General features: G+C 40.3%; 1 protein-coding gene across 1 annotated transcript; it reads right to left on the reverse strand.

The window, feature by feature from the left end:
- Nucleotides 1-429: 429 nt before the first annotated feature.
- LOC110609273 (protein TIC 40, chloroplastic) lies at nucleotides 430-11902 on the reverse strand. The gene is made up of 14 exons (XM_021748736.2): nucleotides 11510-11902; nucleotides 11301-11412; nucleotides 11104-11161; nucleotides 10979-10996; nucleotides 8738-9080; nucleotides 7931-8028; nucleotides 7757-7829; nucleotides 6003-6072; nucleotides 5714-5754; nucleotides 5198-5243; nucleotides 2058-2152; nucleotides 1345-1448; nucleotides 1226-1273; nucleotides 430-807 (listed from the first exon to the last, which is right to left on the reverse strand). The coding sequence occupies exons 1-14, from the start codon at nucleotides 11757-11759 to the stop codon at nucleotides 751-753; spliced, it is 1413 nt and encodes a 470-aa protein (XP_021604428.1). The 5' UTR covers nucleotides 11760-11902; the 3' UTR covers nucleotides 430-750.
- Nucleotides 11903-20866: the final 8964 nt, after the last annotated feature.

Raw genomic sequence — 20866 nt, forward strand, 5'->3', positions numbered from 1 at the left:
CAATAGCAGCAGTGGGTTCAATTCTCTTGGCAAGAGAAACAATATTGAGACCAGAAATTGCATTTGGGGAAGACTTGAGAATTCTAGCTTCTGAACAAACAATTGAAGATGCAGAGAGTAAGATCAAAAGTCATGCAGTCTTAGCTAGATAATAAAGCTTTGCCGGAGTCTGAACCTTGGCAAAAGCTTTTATTGTTATGACACATAATTTCTCAAACACTCAACATATATATCAGTTAAAATCAATTATAAATTAAAATTAATATATATTAAAATCAATTATAAGTTATAATTAACAACAACTATCAGTTTTATTTAATAACTAAACCAAACAATTAACAACTATAAGCTTCATCCAATAGCTAAACCAAACAGGTCCTTAATTGATTTTGATAAGAGAAAATAAATAAAAGGTCGACTTTTAGATGATTAAAGAAAACACAAAATAACCATTGATCTGAAAATGAAGGTGCGCCATATTGAGAGCAAGATTCTAGAATAAAACAAAATGCTAATATTTTAGTAACTTTACAAGATCATAACAAAGGCCTTTTCCAAATTCAAACTGCAACTATGCCCTATTTGCCCAAAAAGTCAAAAGGGGAGGGGGGAGGGGGGGTGCAATATCCAAAATTTTGAACAGTTTTCACGTGAGAAATGGAAAATCCAGCAGGCGCTGCTGCCCTTTGCTCTCACCAGCTGCAAATCCACCAGGGTACTTGTGCTAAGGAACAACAGTTTTGCACGAGACTAAGAACCTGACACCCCGGGGAAGAGTTCTGAAATTTTGTTGAAGACATCCATAACCTGGAATGAAAATAGTGGTCAAATACACATTTTCAGGTGGTTAATGACCTATTACATTTGGAAATTAACATATCGGGCCAAATGGTTTATTGGATACAGAAAACTAGAAAGGAAAGGCAGGAATGCCATCATCCGATATGGCAGGACAAAACTCGTAATATAAAATTCCAAGACAATTTTGATCACCAGCAAGTAAAATAACTTCAAATAAAGTCTTGAATATTAGGTGCTTGCTGGAAAATATTACACTTAACCCAGGGACAACCATAATCTCCCTCTCTCTCTCTCTCTCTCTCCTTTTTTTCTTTTTCGGTGGGGAGGGGGGGGGGGGGGAGAGAGAGAGAGAGCTGGTAGAAAAAGAGTAAATAGTAATAATTTGATAATAGATTATGTCCTAAGAAAGAAGACTTAGGCATACCTCCTTGTCATTCTGATATTTGGATATGCTAAGTGGATTCTGCGAACACTGCAAAACTAACAAACATTAACAAGCTCATTTTTAAGGTTAAACTCAGCCGTAATGAGTGTAGGACATACATCCATGATGGCTTGTTGAACTCTTGGATTTTGAAATGCCAGGGCAACGTCAGGATTGGCCATGATTTTTGAGATTACTTCTTCAGGTGTAAGGCCAATTTGATCTGCAAAATGTAAATGACGAGATTTAAAAAAATATTGAAATACACATACAAACTAAATTATTATAGGTTGCATTTGAATACAGAATTTGAAATCCAAGCTTTTGTTTGAAATTAATAGTAAGAACTTCACTTTATAAAGGAGGGAAATAAAATTCTACAGCTAATGTACATCATATTGTCATCTTAGTAAGTCTAATCAACATGTAAGGGAAAAAAGGAACCAAATCATAGGAAAAAAGCTGACAGAGGAGAGAGAATCAGTAATAGAATTCATTGGAAAAAGCTGACAGCAAATTACTGATGTTAAATGCAGAATGCTTAAAATTGATTAAACAATTCACTATAAAATACAATGAGGCCAAATTAGCACATAAGCCAACGATTCTGGAGACTCAACTGCAAAATTTTAACCAAGTTTTATACACATTACATATACATGAGCACATGAAGAAATGGAGAGATGGAAATAAAACAATAATAATAACTAAAAAAATGGAAAGGAGGGTGAGAGAGTTACAAAGTTCTAGAAAAAAATTGTACAACATAATTGATTTGTCAAATTCCAGGATTTAACGTTCAAAAGATGACATAGGGGAACACAAAACTCACCAAACTGCTGCTTAACCTCAGGACTGCTGAGATCAAAATTTTTCAAGGATTCCATCATCCGATTGTCCCATTCACCACTTCCACTCATGTTATTTCTGAAACAAACACGAAGCGAAAAGTCCTTAATCCATTTATCTGAATAAGAAAACGTATTGCCATAATAGGAAACTGCTAGACCTAAATAAAAAGAAAACGAGTGAACAAAACCGAAAATTGAGTTTCTAAATTAATATCTCCATTCTGTACTGAGAATTTTAAGGTGGAGCACCTAACAGTAACAACACCAGCTGTAAACCACTGGCAACAAGCACTGTAAATGGGTGACACACCCAAAGCTGTAAACAGAAATACTATACACTGGGGAAAGACAGGCAACGGAAGCTAGAGATCAGAGCACAACTTCATGAGCATTGTTAAATTTGGGCCAGGCCTAACTCACCCCCAAAAGCTAGCTCAAGAGGGAGGAGTGCCTATGACCCATATAAGGGGCACATTACCCTTTTCCACAACCGATGTGAGATTCAACAAGCATGTTACAAAATAGCCTACACATGGTGGGACTCTCTCCCCAACTCCACCTTACCTCATGTTTAGTTTTTATTTGGTGACTTGTGGCCTTGCAAGATGTTATGAGTAAGGAATAAAGAAGTATTGGATTAGTCTCCGCAGTCAGTTGTAATCGTAGAAAGTAGTTGTGGCACCTTAAGTAGTATAAATAGGAACTTATAAAAATAAAGATATCTAAGATCATTAGCAATCAAAGATAAACTATTTCTCTCTACTTTTTCTCTCTCCTCTAATTCTCTCTATTACTTCTCCCATTTCTATTTATTTTCTCAACACAATCTACTTCTCTCTTTTTTCTTCCCTATTTCTCTGTTTCAACGGGAATTACAAGTCTGTCACATAATAATTGGTATCAGAGCTGTTACATCAGTGGGCAACTTCTGGAAATTGTTTCATTGGAGTTGCATCTATGGCAGATCAGTGGTAGTCTTCCCAAATACCAGGTTATTTCTGTTCTTTTCTCTTCATCTCTTCTTTCCTCCTTTTTTGAGATTTCTTCCTTCTTTTCTCTCCTCTTCTACTTCTTCTTACTTTTCTGATCTACCCTCTTCCTCCCTTCTTCCATCTCTCCTTCCTTTATTCACATTCTTTTCTTGTTCTCCCTTTCTTGGAATTTTCTTCTTCCTACTTTCTTGATTTTCCCCGAAAATTTCCTCCTTCAGTTCCCATTTTGCTTCTTGAAAATCAGATTACTCTCTTAATTTTCTTTGTTTTCTTAAAATTCTTGAATCATGGAAGTGCAGTATTTGGCACAAATTTTGCTTTGATAAGGTTCAAGAAATTCTAGATAGAAGATTAGAAGAACAAAAGGAGCAGTTGGAACAAAAATTCGAAAAAGTGATTCAGAAAATAGAAAGTTTAGATGAGAAAATGGAAAGATTTGAGCAATCAATTCAAGTGACAAAGGAAAAAAATTGCATTCTTGATCAATGAAGTTCAATTTTTGAAAAGCCTAGTGAAAAGCAAGATGTCTCATGTGAAACTTCTAACAAGAAAGACAAAGCCATTGAAGAGGAGCAGGAGCTTTTTGTTGACATGTCTAATGTAAGTGAGATCAATGAGGAGAAGAATGATAAAGATGGTGAAGATGGGCAACTAGAGTCTGAAATGAGGATAATATTAGTTGAATCTGAAATGTTTGCATAATTCAGTCCCAAAACTGGGTTTTTTGCTATTGAAATTCTCGAAAATATTCTTGGAAAAAAGAAAGATAAAGGTGTTACAAAAGGTAAGGGTGTTGGAAACATGTGGCAGTATTTTTGGAGCCAAGACCGTGAGTACAACGGTTGTCATCCTGGAATTCTTATGGAAGATAAATGGAAAATAACAAGAAAAGAAAGGAAGAAAGTTATGACATCAAATTCTATTGTGATCTTGAAGTGTAGAAAGGTAATATTTGTTATCTATTACAATAGAGATTACAACTTCAGCTCATGCTCAGACAAGTACCATAATAGTAGTAGGGAAGCGAAATTGCAAACCCAATATATGCAGCCAGTGTCATTAAAAGGAGATCATATTTAAAAGAACCAACTAAGCTTAGCATAAAAAATAAAAGCACCAACAGCAGAAAAATAAAGCCTCTCTTATGAGGACCTCTTTACTTACAGAAAAGTAATTTTATGTTTTCTATTTCCATTTTCTATGAAAACTATAGTTTTCATTTTCTATTGAAAACTTGGAAAATGCAGAAAATAATTTTCTAAGATAAAGGTTAAAAAAATTATTGGAATCATTTCATAATTAAAAAATAATAATTATAAAACATATTTAATATTTATTTCACTTCTAAAATTTTTTAATGTGTTATCTATTTATTTTTTACTAAAATAAAAACTTTCTTATTATTATAAAAAAATTATTTTTCTAAATAATTTATCAATTTAGTTATTGAAAAGAGTATAATGTAATTTAGCTATAGTAAAATAATTGGTTTTCATTTGGTAAACAACACCTTTTTTTATAAAGGAAAATAGTGGAAAACAACGTAAAGTTTTTTTTTAATCTTAGTACAATTTTGAAAATATGAAAACTAGTTTCCCAATATTTTTTATTTGGAAAACTAGAAAAAAATAAACACAAAACTCTATTTTCAGTTTCATCTTTTTTCCTCTACTAATACTAAGAGACTTGAGTCTCACCACTTTCTCGGATGAGACTGGGATCTCTTAGAAAACTTTTCCAGAAAACTAATCTAATTCTACAAGTGAACATGCGCTAAATATAACTAATAATATACAAACAGAGAGGTGTCTTGTAAAATTTTCACAAAATTATTCTCGGACTCTCAATTTGGTATGACACAAGAGAGAATACAGCTTACATCCAATTATCCAGCAAACAACTTTCAAACTAAAATGGAACATGGATACTTCAAAATGCATCAAGAAAAGAAGCATACAGAATTTTGTATTAGCATATCTGAAAATTGCATACCAAATCACACATGCTATCTGAGAAGTAACAGCTTTCTATATTGTTATTTCTCCAAAAACAAAAAGAGACTCTGTGTTAGAATATCAAGCATCCTCAAACACAACCACAAGCACAATAGCAGTGGAAGCAAAGCTTACAGCATGTCTTCTAGTTGTTGACGGTATTGTGGATTTTGCAGCATCCCTATCAAATAATACCATCAGAGAAAAAAAAATGTCAGTGAAACAAGCTAGCTAGGTCCAATGTGCATTTGTACAGAAAGAACTGAACCCGAGGTACCAGCTCTGAGAAAGAAAATATGCAATATTTACACAGTTAAGTTAGAGTAACATATACCGCATCCAAATTTGAAAAAAAAATGTAGATGCTCAAAAAGAAAACAAGAAAGAAAGGGGAAAAAGCAAGACATAAATAACTAGTACAACAGTGCCTATTTGTGATTACGTACAAACCCAATTACCCAAATTAAAATTAAAGAAAAAAAAGACATGAATTCTCAATGACTCAAATTGGGTGACTGTAAGTTGAAGTCTCACTTAAAATTCCCAGATCTGGCTCCAAAAACTGTTAAACAACAAATTTGAAAAATTTTTTTAAGACCACAACCATGTCCAGTGTTAAAGAGAATATACATCAATGAAGGTTCAACTTACACTTGAAAGTAGAAGGGTTCCTCATCTCCTCTGGTAAATACCTGAAAGGATATCAACAGAATTAAACTAAAGCGAACAAGAACACAGGTGAGCAAATTAGGAAGAATTAAAACAATTTTTCCTTATAACCCACACGAAGAAGAAATAAGCTCAAAAGCATCACAATATAGTTAATCGCAAAAACAAGGAGCCTAGCCAAACAGGCTAACATACAAAAATAGAGCATCATCAGAAAGGACCATCACTCAATAAAGGAACAAAAATTTTCAAGGTAAAAGAGATGTATTACGGATAAACCATCTTCTGCACAGTTGGATCTTCCATCATTTTCTCCAGAGCCTCCACAGATAAGCGAGGACCTGCTTTACCAGTCCATGAACAAAATATGAAATTGTATAGGATTTTTTTTTCAAAATATCAACAAATTCCAAATTGGAAGTAAATGCTATAAAAAGGTAATCAAGCATTAGAATGTCAAAAACATAAAGGCAGAAGGTGAAGGGGGATCAAAATTGAAGTAAAACTTCCACCTGGAATCGACACTATTACACTTCCTAGCATATATGAAAAAAATTGCACCATATCATTTATAAGAATAATATAATGTCAAGAGCCAAAAAATCTAGATTTGGACTGATGATTCACTAAACTGAATGGAACAGCTATCCAAAATGCATAGAAATGAATGCACAAGCACACAAAATGATCTTACGAATGCATGCACCCACATCAAGCTATAGGATTTCATGAATGAATTTGCTACAATATTCCTGAAATGGCCACTCACTTCCTGGATGATTTTTAGTATCATGTCAAAGAAGAAAGAAAGAAAGAAAGATAGCTAGCCTTTGTCCATCTCCGTACAATGATACTATTAAGGTCTAAATCCCCACAGACGACATCACAGGATTATACTGATGTTTGATTTAGGAAGCAGAACTCAAAGGGTAAGTGTCAATGCAGAGAGAGCGAGAGAGGAGGGCGCACCACCTATGAATTGCACATCACATATATAGTCATATAGAGAGAAAGTTAAAAAGACACAGCACAAGGACTAACATTTGTTACAAAAGAACTTGGTAACATCTATCTGTTTTCAAGTGGAAGCTTTCTCAGCTTATAGATGTAGGTCAATTGACCAGAGTTTATGTAGTTGGTTTTCGTATTCTCTCGTGTTCTTTCCCATCTATTGCAACATGTAGGCTTTATGGAGAAAGTGGCAATGCTGAAGATATCAAGTTGCCCAAACATGCAAATCATATGGTGCCTGTTTAATTAATTCATACATAAGAGTAGACATTTAAGAAGCATTTATATCACAGGAAATTGGCTTAGGAACTTGAAAACTCCTAGGAAGCAGCAAACTCATTGTGCTTGGTCTACTATGATAAACAAAGTCAAAAGGAACTTCCTTTTGATTTGTCATCTTGCTCAATGCTAAATCATTAACTTAAAAGAGGGAAGTTAATCAGTGCAACTACCTCAGAATAAGGAATGAGATTACCTAAAATAATATCTAGATAAATTTCCCAAAATAAGTTTGTATCATATATGAAGAATATAACTGTACTTTTATCAATGAAAAAAAAACCTGTATTTTCTAATACTTACTATAAGTTGATAAATAAAAAGCAGCAGACATGTTCAAACCAAACAAGGCCTTACTATCATATTCTGGCTTCCAACTATTAACAGAACTGCCACACATTCAACACACCACCAGTTATTTACATCTTAACAAGATCCACCAACTCCCTCAATGATGATTCTTGGAGCTTTCCATTGCCGTAGTGCTTTCCTCTACCTCCTCTTGTCTGTTCTCCAAACTAAAACACCCCTCTATTGGCCAATCCCTCACTCCTCCCTTAACAGTCATATATATATATATATATAGATACAGAGAGAGACTCAATCTGCTAACCACACATATTAACAATTTCAAAGTTGAGCAAGTACTGAATAATAAATTTCTTCATTAACATATAGAACCAAAGAGCACGAGATGTAATGAGAAGGGCACAAAAGTTGCAATTGTTTCCTTACGAGTAGATTTAGAGCCATCAGATGCAGTGGAAGTTGTGGAACCCTGGTTAGAAGCAGCTCCATTTTGAGAAACCTTCACTCAAAGCTCAAATAATTAATTTAAGCATCATGAATTCAGAATTATAGTGCAGTGCTAAAAATAGTACAAAATAAAAGTGAGAGAGAGAGACGTACTTCTTTGGCAAACTGAGATGAGCCTGCGCCTGAAATATCTTCATCACCTTTAAAAGGACTCTTTGTAAACGTCTCTTCAGGAGAGACATCAACAAAAGCTGCAAATATATTTTGCATTAAACTTCCTTATGCAAATATTTCCTTAAATTCTAAACAGTCTACTAAAAGTCTTTATCAAAGAATAAAGAAAATTGAGAATGTCATAATTTCCCATATGTAAGGTGGCATGGGATTGAGTTCATGTCATGCACATAGCACACTATAAAACCTTTCTACAGCACAAGAACCATCGATACTGTTTTATACACAAGAATTTTTCCCTTCAATTCATCAGAGGATGGCAAAGCCTCCTAGAGAATGGTGCAGCAATCAAATGGCTACCTTCTCAGTTCCTTCGGCAAGTCTCTCTCTCTCAAAAAATATGTTCTTTTTTGAAAATCAACAACTATACTCTAGAATCATCAATAATTGTTTTTATCCTATCAATTACATTTTGCACATTCAGACAACAAACTTTTTTTCATCGGTCTAGTGCTTTTGAGAAGTATAGCAATTAGTTTTACTTTTTAGTTCAGGAAGGAGAAAGCAAAAATAAAAAGACACTTCCAAATTGACATAGGCTTTCTTCCCTTCCCACAATCCACCCCCTCAAAAAGAAAAGAAAAAATAATAATAAGATGTTTGTCAGTTACGTATAAGCACATCAAATTGCAGACATCATAATATAAAACTCAATCGTGCATCACTAAAGGTTGAAATGGCAGTGGCAATCAGATGCTTATACTGGCAGGCAGAGTTTCATCTTACCATATTTCTTAGGTTCCTTCTTTATCTCTGATTCGTCTTTGGCATCACTGACTGGAGTTGCTTCTACTTTTGTTGCAGGAACATCTACTGTGATTGCAGATTGAGATGTAACACGAGGTGATGAGTTAGAATCAAATGATCCTGATGATGTTGGAGATGAAGGGGAGATAGCAGCCCCAGATGTTGATGGTGTTTGATATGCAGGCGAGCTAGCAGGTCCTGATGCAGGAGGTATTGGAAATGGAAAGGGTGAACCAGGAGAAACAGCAGGATTGGTGAATTGGTTATTTTGTGTAGTCATCTGGTTCATCATAGTTTTGAGAGCTTGTTGCATGGCATATTTCTGAAAGAAAATATCAACATTTCAAGACATTAAAAAATAATTCAGTATATGACATTTTCTGCAAAGATGGACATATGAAGGCTTCTCTGAACCAGGATTACAATAGAATAAAGGAAAATTCTATCATTTCCAATGTTATCAGATGAATACAACAGAGCATGTGTCGTGCATCTGACATTATTGATATTCATATTCATATAGAACTATATAAATAACCAAAATATCACATAGTTGACAGGGCAAGAATAATTAAGTCACAGATAAATCAACAAAGTAATTAAGGAACAAAGTACAAGGAAGCAAAAAGCACACAGTTTCTACTTGAAATGAACACATCATGTCGAGAGATCTATTAATTGTTGGAAAATCGATCTAGTTACATTAAAGACCTTTCGCTAAGAAACTGAAATGAATAGGTTTTACACTGGCACAAAGGAAAACCTAACTTGCTAGAGGCTTCATTTAATCATGAAACATAATTGGATCTGGTATAGTAGTTAATAACTTCAAATATTGGAAAACCAAATGAAAGATGAAAATAATGGAAATTCTAAATTAAAAAAAAAACTACCATCACAACGTTCAAATAAATTTGCATCCGAAAAAGAAGGCATGGCACAGGCATTTCAAGATTGCAAAATAATAAAGTTGGAAGCAAAAAGAGTGTGAGTCACAAAATTAAAATAGAAGGGGGAAAAACTTGATGAGGATAAATGAACAACAGGAAAAACAGAGAATCTCAATCCCTGAACTATCTTCTGAGTACTGACAATAGTCAACCAATTTTTTTAACTTGCATTGACACCAAATGAAATTAGTCCCGCAAATGAAATTGTAATAGATTTGACAATGATCCAAACTCAAGCTCACATGATATGCAAAATTGAGGCAATGAAATCAATAAGCATCAAATGAAATGGATCAAACCTAGCAACCCATTGTTCAAAGAAGGAGATAACTTCATAGCAGTTTGCCATATAAAGATAAGCATGATGCCGATAAAACCAAAAAGTTGACAAAATGTATCATAATGGGCCTTATGAAGACAAAAGGAATAATTCTGTTAACAAATTGAAAAGAGAAATAAGGTAAAATCAAATGAAGAACTACACGGGGAAACAGGATTTGTTTATGATCTCTGGAAATAAAATGTACAGGAAAAACTTACAAGAAAAGGGGAACATACTAGCAAATCTACAACACTGATTCCTCCACCCAGAACTGTTATTCTGTATGGTTAAGAAAAATAAAAGTGTTTTTTCCTAATCTAAGTGAACAAAAAGTTCATATGAAGCCCAGATTAGATCAACTATGTTCTATAAAAGAAAAATGTTCCTATCAAAAGCATTGCCAAAACAAGGATGTTAAGATGAACATAGAGACAGTAGAACAGATTAGAAAGAAGTGAGCCCAGATATATATGGTAAAGAACAAGTTGGTCAACTGAAATGGTATATTCAGACAACAACCAAAAAAAAAAATGACTCAGCCAGAATTGTGGTAAACTCATAAAGAGATCATTTATATAATGCAACAACAGCTAATGACAACCTTGAACATAAACATAGATTAATGGGGCGAAAGATTCAGGCACAACACCTCAGCTAGTTTGAAAAGACTTTGGTTTGGTCACAAGAAAAGCTAAGATTAAGACTACAGATTCAACATAACCCAGAGGTCTCCCGGGTAAACCACATCAATTTTTAGATTATAATTCAAAAATAATAGGTTTCCAATGAATATTTTATATGCCACACAACAGTCACACTATTGTCAATATAAGTTTTCCTTTTGTCAATTAATTGCTTCATTAGTCATAAATTTATCCCAGTAATGATGAAGGACCGAACTAATAAAAAAGAGCAGATACATGTACCTCGCACAAGAGTAACACTCACCTTTAAATTCGTGGCCACCTGCAATTTGATCAAAACAAATTGAGGTAATCAGCAGGGAAAAAAATTATATGAACAAATGAATACTCCATAAAGCAGTGGACGCAGCAAATGTTGCTAGTTCTTACCCATGAAAAAAGTGCAGATAATCCGACACCAACTCCAATCCAAAACAGAGGTGAGCCGCTACAAACACAAATAGAAAAGTTTAACAATGGAGGATAACAGCATCCAAGCTTAAAAGCAAAACCATTAAATTCACAAAACTGCTATCCAGCGCCCTTTCCCCTCCCAAATTTTTTTTAAAAAAATGTAAAATAATTACAATTGTGAAGATGGAGATGGCGATGGTAGTGGCTGTGGGTTAACCCCAACAGAAGACGTTTGCTGACCGGCTGACGAAGAAATACTCAATAAATAGTCAGCACCCAATCTCCCTATTCAAATCACAAATGAAATATTCAAATCATATATGGGACCAAGACTTAAAAGGAGCAGCTTAATGAGTTCTTTCACAGAGTGACTGAAATTTACTATCGTGGGAAACTCTTCGAGGGCCGGTCGAGGAGCGAGAGTGGGCAATCGCAGAGATGGAAATTCTGGAGCTGTGAGGTACAGTCCTGTAATTCCGAAGAGTGAAGGGAAGCGCTCTGGTTCTAGAGAATTGACGAGTAGCAGTAGGGTTTTTGAGATAAGTAGAGTAACCCAATACCAGTTTCGGAGAAGAATAAGACGAAGAAGAAGACGAGGGGGAGGAGAGTAGCGCCATATTCAGGTTCTCCATTTGTCTTAGAAAGAATCAAGCAGCCAAGTGAAAATGGTACTGAGAAAGTTGTCTTCTCGGGTCTATGCCGTTCAAACGAAGAAGAAAGAGTAATTAGGCTGAGATGACGATAGACGGAAAACGGGAAAGTGATCAATTAAACTCATCATGGCCCATGGGCTTATAAGAGTAACCAATAAATTCGATTGACTATAACAAGATGTAAGGTTTTAGAATCTGCTGATTGGTGGGTTAAAAATTTGAGAGTTTTGCAAGTTTTGAAATCTTCAAAATAAGTTTTTTTAAATAACATTTCTCCAAAATAAATAATTTATTTTAAAAAATCATATATTACTTTAAAAAATACCATTTCTAAATATGACTTTAAAGTCCCTCCTTCAAATCTAGATTCTTAAAGTTGAGTTTTGGTGTTAGATAGTGCTAGTGGCCCAAAGAACCAATGCTTAAAGGTAGAAGTATTTCTAAGAGCACACCCCTTTCTTATTGGTTTTATATTTATGATATGAGATCCAGAAAAATAGGGTTTTACAATGGGTTTGTGAACTTAGGAAAAACTTAGCCCTAGAGGAGGGTATTTTCTCCCTTTTATACTCTTTCCTCTTCCCACGCGAGATGGCCATCCCGCTATAGGACCCCCTACCTCTTGTTGCAGATTCGTACGTATAAATGACCTCAGGACCATCCCTGTGTCAGGCTAGCATTTAATTTCCTTCGGCACGTGAGTGGACAGGACTGCGAAATGACTGGTCCCGCAATCATTCCTTCTTGTGCCCGGGTTTGAGGAAAAAGGACCGGAACCCAGGAAGGTCTGGCTTTAAGGCTGAACTAGGCTGGGCCGGTCTGATCAAATGGCTTAAATAGAGATCCAGTCTGGAGGATGAACGGGTTGGGCCAGGCTTGTTCGAGGGCTTAGGAACCTCCGGGTTGTGGGCTGCTACTGTCGGCCCGGCCTCATGATGGGGTGGAGAAGCCCAGCGGTCATCAAATGCCCCTTTACCTTCTCATCAGTTATTGCTCGACCGATGAGGGGGTAAATACCGAGAATCATAATGACTGCTCCATTTAAATATAGTTTGCCTCAGAATACCCTTTCACCTTATCGTCATATCAGTTTCCAAATTTTCTCCGTCTTCTCCCAGTTTCTGCTTTTCTTGGTTATTCATGCACGCTGCTATCTGCGTTCCTCTGTCTTTATTTTCACGGTACGTTTCCTCTTTTACATTAGTGCCCCTTGCCAAAAAGTGGAGTATCGTTCTCCTCGATCATCATCCTTTTGGTTTAATCGACTTTCAGAATGATGTGAGCTTGATTTTGCCTTCCTTCGAATCTGTTTATCGGAGCTGGGGGTTCACACCAACGGCGTGTCTGTTCATCGTCTTCTTCAGGGGGGTCAAGATGGACCAAAGATCTCATTATTTTGTCCCTCCTGGAGTCCCGTATTAATCTTGCTTTTGTGATTTTTGCTGAGAAGTTATCTGACTTGCCCCGATTTTGAAAAAAAAAAATTTTTTTGCAGTTTCTGAAATGAAAACGGATCAGATTAAGCTCTCTAAGAATTTCGTGCTCTCCTGGTAAGACATGAATATCGTCTCGGGCGCCTCCTCGGTGGTGCGATCGAGGGGGGAGACCTCCCAACATATGGCCGAAGTAAGATCGTCCAAGTCATCTTTTCGGCCTCCTTCCCGAGCTCCGAAGCCGGGCCCTCGAAATGTTAAATCTTCAAGGTCGCCAAGCTGCAGCTCGTCGGGCTCGGTCACTCAGGCTAAGGTGAAGGTCCTTGCACGCGAGACGAAGATCGCGCCTGGGGGGGATGTTCAGGGGGCCCCAGTTAAGGGTGTTCAGGTTACAGAGGAGAGGGAGTCCTGTTCTGCATATGGCGAGAGTGTAGCAGAGGAGGTCGGGGGCAAGCGTCCTGCCCTTACCGAAGTGCTTGCCCCAATTCCCATTCCGAAGGAGTCCCGGGCTTCTGGGAGACCGGCTTTTGTCCTCCTTCCTCTTGAGAAGAAAAAGGATGCTCCCGTGTGTCTCCGATGCCTGCTCCTGACTCAGACTCAGGGAATAACATGATTTCTGAAGTTTATTATGGAATATAAGATGCGGCTCACACATGTAATATAAAGCAGGTCGTGGTAGATTCGTGTCAGGATTTCCTTGCTGGGAATGGTGAAGATGATCAGCTTGCTGTCGATTTTGATGTAGAGCGCTTGTGCTATGAGAAACAGAGATCTGCTGCGCTCAGTCAAGCTTCCGTCGATGCTTTCTTGTTCCATTGCCCTTCAGAATGCTTTATCGGCTTTCTTATGCTGCTTTAAGTAAGCAAAAGGGCGACAACGCTACTGAATTTGTCAAGTGTCATATCCCATCTGTTGTCGTTGAAGGTTCTCTTTTATCCGGCTTGAATCTCCTTTTGAGGGTACTGGGAGGCCTGAGCCATAGAGTGCTGGGTCTCCTACAATCAGCAATGTAGATAGTATAAATGCAGATTATGTAGATGATAGCGCCCCTAGGCATGTAAGTCCTTTGGGGACGGTCTTCCTTTTATCCCGCGTAGGTGATGAGAATAAGCTGTAATATACTTTTCCTTTAATGAAAATTTATTATTGTCTATTACTTCATGTTCATACCTGTGTTATTTCCTATCTTGTGTTTGCGCTTGAATTGTTTTTGCCTTTGTCTGTTTTTTAATACTCTACTGAGCTATCGCTTGCTATTAAGCTAACTAGGGTTGAAGACTTAGCCCAAGACTTGACTCCTGGCTTGTAAATTTCTTCAATTTCACTGGGGTCTTCTTGTCTGCAGGCTTTTTCCCAGCTGGGTTTTCCGTAGGGATAAGACTCCGAGCTGTTGCTCCTTTACAGGTTCTGACCCTATTAGGTCCTCAGCTTGAGCTCGGTTTTTGACAGTTGACCAGTCGTCCTCAATTTTCATTTCATTACTTAATGCATACGATTTCAGGAGTACAACCTTTGTATAATCAGAGTAAAATGGATCATGTACCTTTTAAGGGGATGAGCAGGGCTGGCTTTCTTTTGCTTGGTTTTCTAAGCTCGTGTTTTCAGGTCGGCGCTTTTGGCCCTTTGTCGTCTTTCGTCTGATGATTCAGCTCTCGGGTATGCCTTGGCTGGGTTCCTTGTTGTTTAGATCTTCCTCTAGGTTAGCTGAGCTGGCTTAATGCCCTCAGTTAACTTTGGAGGTTGGCGTCTTAATAGTTTGTAATCCAAGTTCGGATTTAATCTTTTTATTTCTGCCTTAGTATCTTTTTGAGGTCGGCACGACACTTTGCTTCTTTTGGTTGTGAGATCAGAGTCTCTTCCTCTTAGGTCCCGAGCTCCTTTGGGAGGTCAGGATGTGGTTTTTCCTTGGTGATTCTGGGCCCATCTTTGTGCTTTCATGAGTTGGTTTTTGCATATTGTCACCGCATGCTGTTGTCTTTGTTTGCTCCGGGAGATCTCGGGGATCTCACCGGCCGTTTTTTGCTCCGAGAGATATTTGAGATCTTCGCCTGCCATTTTTGCTCCTGGAGATCTTTGAGATCTTCGCCGGCCGTTTTTGCTCCGGGAGATCTTGGAGATCTTTGCCGTTTTTGCTCCAATAGAGCTTACGGGATCCTGACCGTTTTTGCTCTAGGAGATCTTACGGGATCCTGGCCGTTTTTGCTCCAGGAGATCTTACGGAATCCTGGCCGTTTTTGCTCCAGGAGATCTTACGGGATCTTGGCCGTTTTTGCTCCAGGAGATCTTACGGGGTCCTGGCCATTTTTGCTCCAGGAGATCTTACGAGATCCTGGCCGTTTTTGCTCCAGGAGATCTTACGGGATCCTGGCCTTGTACCTCTTTGAGGTCTTGCGTAAGATTCGGGCTCATTGGCCTTACTGTCACTTCGTCATCTCAGCCGGTTTTGTGGTGCCGGGGGCCTTTTGGGAGCTCGGCCACCTACCTAACTGAGGTCTTGGACATTTATGCCTGTTTCATTTTTCTTTTTTGTTTCTTTCATGAAAGCAATGTAAGTAGAGACAAATAATGAATAGAGACGATAATCAACGTCTATTTTATTATCATGCTTTAAGATACAATAGGTCTTTTACATTTGACGATACCTCAGGGGAAGTACCTTTTCAAGTGCTGGATATTCCAGGCATGGGGCTCAGGGTTTTCCTGCATATCTTCAATTCGGTATACTCCTGGCTTGACCACTTTTGCTATTCTGAAAGGGCCCTCCCAGGTCGGTGCCAACTTGCCTACTGCCGCTCTTTTTCCCGTAGCCTCCAGGTTTCTTAGGGCCAGGTCTCCCACCTTTAGGCTTCTTTCTTTGACCCTTTGGTTGTAATAACGGGCTGCCCGTTGTTGATAAGCGGCAGTTCGGACTTGAGCTTCCTCCCTAACCTCTTCGAGGGCATCCAGGTTGCTCCTTAACTTGGCATTGTTAGTACTCTCGTTAGCAAATTGGACTCGATGAGTGGGGATTTGCAGCTCGACTGGGACTACGGCCTCTGTGCCAAAATCAAGTGCAAAGGGCGTTTCTTTAGTGCACGTTCTGGGGGTAGTTCAGAGTGCCCACAGGATGCTATTGAGCTCTTCTGCCCAGTTCGCCTTTGCCCCATCTAGCCGTTTTTTCAATTCTTGGAGGATAGCTCTATTGGTGACCTCTGTTTGACCGTTGGTCTGAGGATGGGCCACTGAGGAGAACTTGTGCCATATGCCCATGTTTGCCGTAAACACTCTGAAGGCGCTGCAGTCAAATTGTCTGCCGTTGTCTGAGATGAGCACCGTAGGTACACCAAACCTGCAGATGATGTTCCCCCATACGAAATCTATCATCTTGCGGGCTGTGATTGTGGGGATTGCCTCCGCCTCTGGCCATTTTGAGAAGTACTCCACAGCTACCACTACAAATTTTTTCTGCCCCGTGGTTTTAGGAAATGGTCCCAGGATGTCTATTCCCCATTGTGAGAATGGCCACGGGCTGGATATGCTGGACTGAGGAGTGGCTGGGACATTGATGGCGTTGGCAAACCTCTGGCATACATCACACCTCCGGACAAACTCTTCTGCCTCCTTCTTGACAGTGGGCCAGTAGTACCCTTGTCTGAATATCTTATTAGCCAGCGTTCCTGCTCCTTCATGAGCTCCACACATTCCCCTGTGTATCTCTTCCATCACCTTTATTGCCTCCTCCGGGCTCAAACATCGGAGCCACGGGCTGGATTTCCCCCTTCTATACAAAGTTTCCCTTATTGCCTGATAGTTAGCGGCACGAGCTGCTATCTTTTTTGCCTCATCTTTGTCCTCGGGGAGCTTTCCTTTTTCTAGGTACTCCAAGTACGGGTTCATCCAGTTCTGGTTTTGCTCCACCTGAAATATAGTGGTTGTTTTATTAAAAGCAGGCGTGCTGACATGCTGTATGTATACCTCATCGGGAAGTTGTTATAGTTTTTCTTTGGTCAACCGACTGAGCAAGTCCGCCTCTTCATTCTCCTCCCGAGGTATTCTCTGATACCTGACTATGATCCCTTTATTCCTGAGCTCGGCTTCTATAGCCTTTGCCTTTGTTAGGTAGTTCTGCATGGTAGGGTCTCTGGCCTGATATGCCCCTATTACCTGATTGATCACCAGTTGGGAGTCACTATTCACTTCAAGGTCGGTTGCCCCTACCTCCATCGCTACCAGCATCCCATTTATTAGGGCTTTGTACTCTGCCATATTATTGGAGGCCTTGAATTCTAGCGCAAGGCGTAGCAGACCTTAAACTCGTCAGGACCTTTCAACATTATGCCGGCTCCACTGCCCCTAGCGCCTGACGCCCCATCTACGTATAGTTTCCAGTCGAATGTTTGAGAGGGCTGCTCCTCTATTTCCTCTCTCGATGCTTCAGAAGCTGGCTTACTCAGCCCCTTTTGTTCTTCATTGAAGGTGCACTCTGCTATGAAATCAGCCAGGGCCTGAGATTTTATAGCGGTCCGAGGTCGGTACTCTAGACAGTAAGGGCTAATCTCAATGGACCAAGCTAGCATCTGACCTGACGTTTCTGGTCTGTGAAGGATCTTCTTTAGAGGCTGGTCTGTCATTACCACTCCCTGGTGGCTTTCCAGATAGACCCTGAACTTCCGAACGGCTAGCAATAGAGCATATGCAATCTTCTCGATGTTCAGGTATCTGGTCTCGGCATCTTTAAGCACCTTGCTGACATAGAAGACATGCTTTTGCTCCCCTTCTTCCACCCTAACCAGCACAACACTGACGGCTTGTTCTGAGACTGACAAATAGATTAGGAACTCTTCTCCTTCCACCGGACTGCTGAGCACATGAGGCGAGCTAAGATAATTCTTGAGCTCTTTGAAGGCTTCTCGGCAGTCCTTGGTCCATTCGAAGTTCGGCACTTTCCTCAACTTCTTAAAGAATGGCAAGCATCTCTCCGCCAACCTTGACATGAACCGATTGAGCGCCACCACTCTCCCAGTAAGTCTCTGAACATCCCTCACACAAGTAGGCTCTGGCATATTCAGGATAGCTTCTACTTTCTCTGGGTTGGGCTCAATGCCTTTTCCACTCACCATGTATCCCAGGAACTTTCCTCCCCTGATGAAGAAAGCACATTTTGCTGGGTTCAGCCTCATTCTGTACTGTTCGAGCACCTTGAATACCTCCCTCAGATCTGCCATGTGCTGTTGGAAGGTTGGGCTTTTGACCACCATATCATCCACATACACTTCTACATTTCTGCCGATTTGATTTTTGAAGATTTTGTTCATCAGTCTCTGGTATGTTGCCCCGGCATTCTTCAGCCCGAAAGGCATGGCCTTATAACAATAAGTATCATCTTTTATTATGAACGAGGTCTTTTCTTCGTCCGACCTGTCCATCGGAATTTGGTGATACCCAGATATAGCATCCAAAGACGACATGTAATCAAAACCGGTCCTGGAATCGACCATTTTATTAATATCAGGGAGGGGATAACAATCTTTAGGACAGGCCTAATTCAGGTCAGTAAAATCTATGCACATCCTATATTTGCCATTGGCTTTTTTGACTAATACAGGACTTGCTAGCCACTGTGGGTATATAACCTCCCTGATGAATCCAGCCTTTTCTAACTTTCGGACCTCCTCCCTGGTGGCCTGTTGCTTCTCCCTTCCTACTACCCTCTTCTTCTGCTTCACCGGTTGGGCTTCCGGGAAGACATTCAGTTTGTGCGTCATCACTCCAGGGTCAATCCCGGGCATGTCAGCAGGCTTCCAGGCGAAGCTTGACGCGTGGCCTCAGATCAGGGCCATGACCTCGGTTTTCTGTTCTTCAGTGAGGCCGGCGTTGAGACTAAAGACTTTGTCTGTCTCTGCTTCTGATAAGGGAAAAGTCTCCAGTTCCCCCACCGGCTCCGTCTTGGCCTCTTTCTTTTCGTCCCTGACCTCTAGCACTTCTGAGTCTAACTTCTCCCCTGCCGAGCTCGGTTCTGCCACTGTGGCCAAGTATACCGCTTTCGCTTCTTCCTGGCTTCCCTGTACTACTCCCACTCCTGCCTCTGTCGGGAATTTCATCGCCAAATATCTGATACTGGTTACGGCTTCGAAATCAAACAGTGCAGGTCTTCCCAATATCGCGTTGTAGCTCAGTGGGAGTTTTACCACTAAGAACACCGCATAATGAGTGCGAGTTCTTAGCGCTTCACCTAAAGTGAGAGCCAGTTTCACCTTCCCCTCCACGGGCACTGGTACTCCTCCGATCCCTTTGACTGGTGCCTGATCTCGGACTAACTGCTCCTCGGGGATTTCCATTTGCTGGAAAACCCGGTAGGGCAACAGGTTCACCTTGCTCCCGTCATCCACTAAGATCTTCTTAACTCGGTAGTTGTGAATGACGGCTTCAATGACGAGGGCGTCATCATGGGGCATCTGGACACCCTGAGCATCCTCCGGAGAGAATGTGATGACTACTGAAGAGTGCTCGATGACCTGCATGACCTCGGTATTGCTGCTCTCCCCCTCTCGACTTCTCTTCTTACCCCTTCGGCTCATCCGACCTCCTGTGCCCCCGACAATCATGTTGATGGTCCCACTGGACCCGTCATTCACTGGTCCGGCTCCTACTTTTCTTAGTGCTTGGGCTGCTGGGTTAGGCTGGGGCCTCTGTCCCTCCGGCTTTTTCATGAAGTTTCTGAGGTGTCCCCTTTTTATCAGCCTCTCGATCTCGGCAATCAACTGGTAGCAGTTGTTGGTGTCATGGCTGTGTGTACGATGATACTGACAATATTTGTCAGGATCTCACTGGCTTGCTTCAGCTTTCATAGGTCTAGGCCATTGAAGGAACTCCTTGTCCTGTACTGCCATGAGCACCTCGACTCGGGAGGCGTTGAGCGGGGTCAGACTCTCCGGAATCTACGGAGGGAGCGATTTCTGTTCTGGGACCCTCGGAGGGTGGGATCTTTGGTCTCTTCGTTCCCAGGGTTGTCTGTAAGGCTCAGGCCTTCTGCCTTGCTTCTTCTCCTGCCTCTCTGACCTCTATTCTTCGGGAGCTTTTCCTTGGTCTTCTGCCCCTTTGGCAAACCTGCTTGTCATTAAGGCATCATCCTGCCTTATGTATTTCTCTGCCCTCTTCATGAGCTCTGCCAGTGAGGTCGGGGGTTTCCTGCTCAACGAGCCAAAGAACTCGGGCGAGGTCGTCCCTTTCTACATGGCCTCTATCGCCCGGCTCTCATCCAGCTCGGGGATCTGTAGGGCCTCTGTGTTGAAACGGGCCACGTACTCCCTTAGCGATTCATCCTTCCTCTGCTTGACCGTCTCCAAGTAACTGGTTTTTCTCTCTGTTGGCACCCCGGCTATGAACCGGCTGATGAAGCGAGTGGCCAGATCTCCAAAGCTTGTAATGCTTCCGGTCTCAAAGCTGTTAAACCATGCCCGTGCTGGCCCGAGAGCGTCGTTGGGAACACCTTGCACATCAAGACATCTGACAAAGTCTGTAGCTCCATTAAGGTCTTGTAGTTTAAGACGTGCTCCCGGGGGTTCCCTGCTCCATCATATGTGGCCATGGGCGGCATCATAAATTTCTTTGGTACAGTCTCCTGCTGCACCCACTTTGAGAAGGGTGAAGAGGTAGGTAGAAGAGTTTGGCTGG

Source organism: Manihot esculenta, chromosome 2 (genome assembly GCF_001659605.2).
Source record: "Manihot esculenta cultivar AM560-2 chromosome 2, M.esculenta_v8, whole genome shotgun sequence".
Lineage (NCBI taxonomy): Eukaryota > Viridiplantae > Streptophyta > Magnoliopsida > Malpighiales > Euphorbiaceae > Manihot > Manihot esculenta.

What these genes read in the sequence shown, in the direction of transcription:
- LOC110609273 (XM_021748736.2), bottom strand. Translation starts at nt 11,759, where the DNA reads ATGGAGAACCTGAATATGGCGCTACTCTCCTCCCCCTCGTCTTCTTCT. An exon ending in CATCTCAGTTTGCCAAAGAA is followed by an intron (nt 7,830 to 7,930) that starts GTACGTCTCTCT and finishes CTTTGAGTGAAG; the next exon opens with GTTTCTCAAAATGGAGCTGC. An exon ending in GAACCCTTCTACTTTCAAGT is followed by an intron (nt 5,244 to 5,713) that starts GTAAGTTGAACC and finishes ATTATTTGATAG; the next exon opens with GGATGCTGCAAAATCCACAA.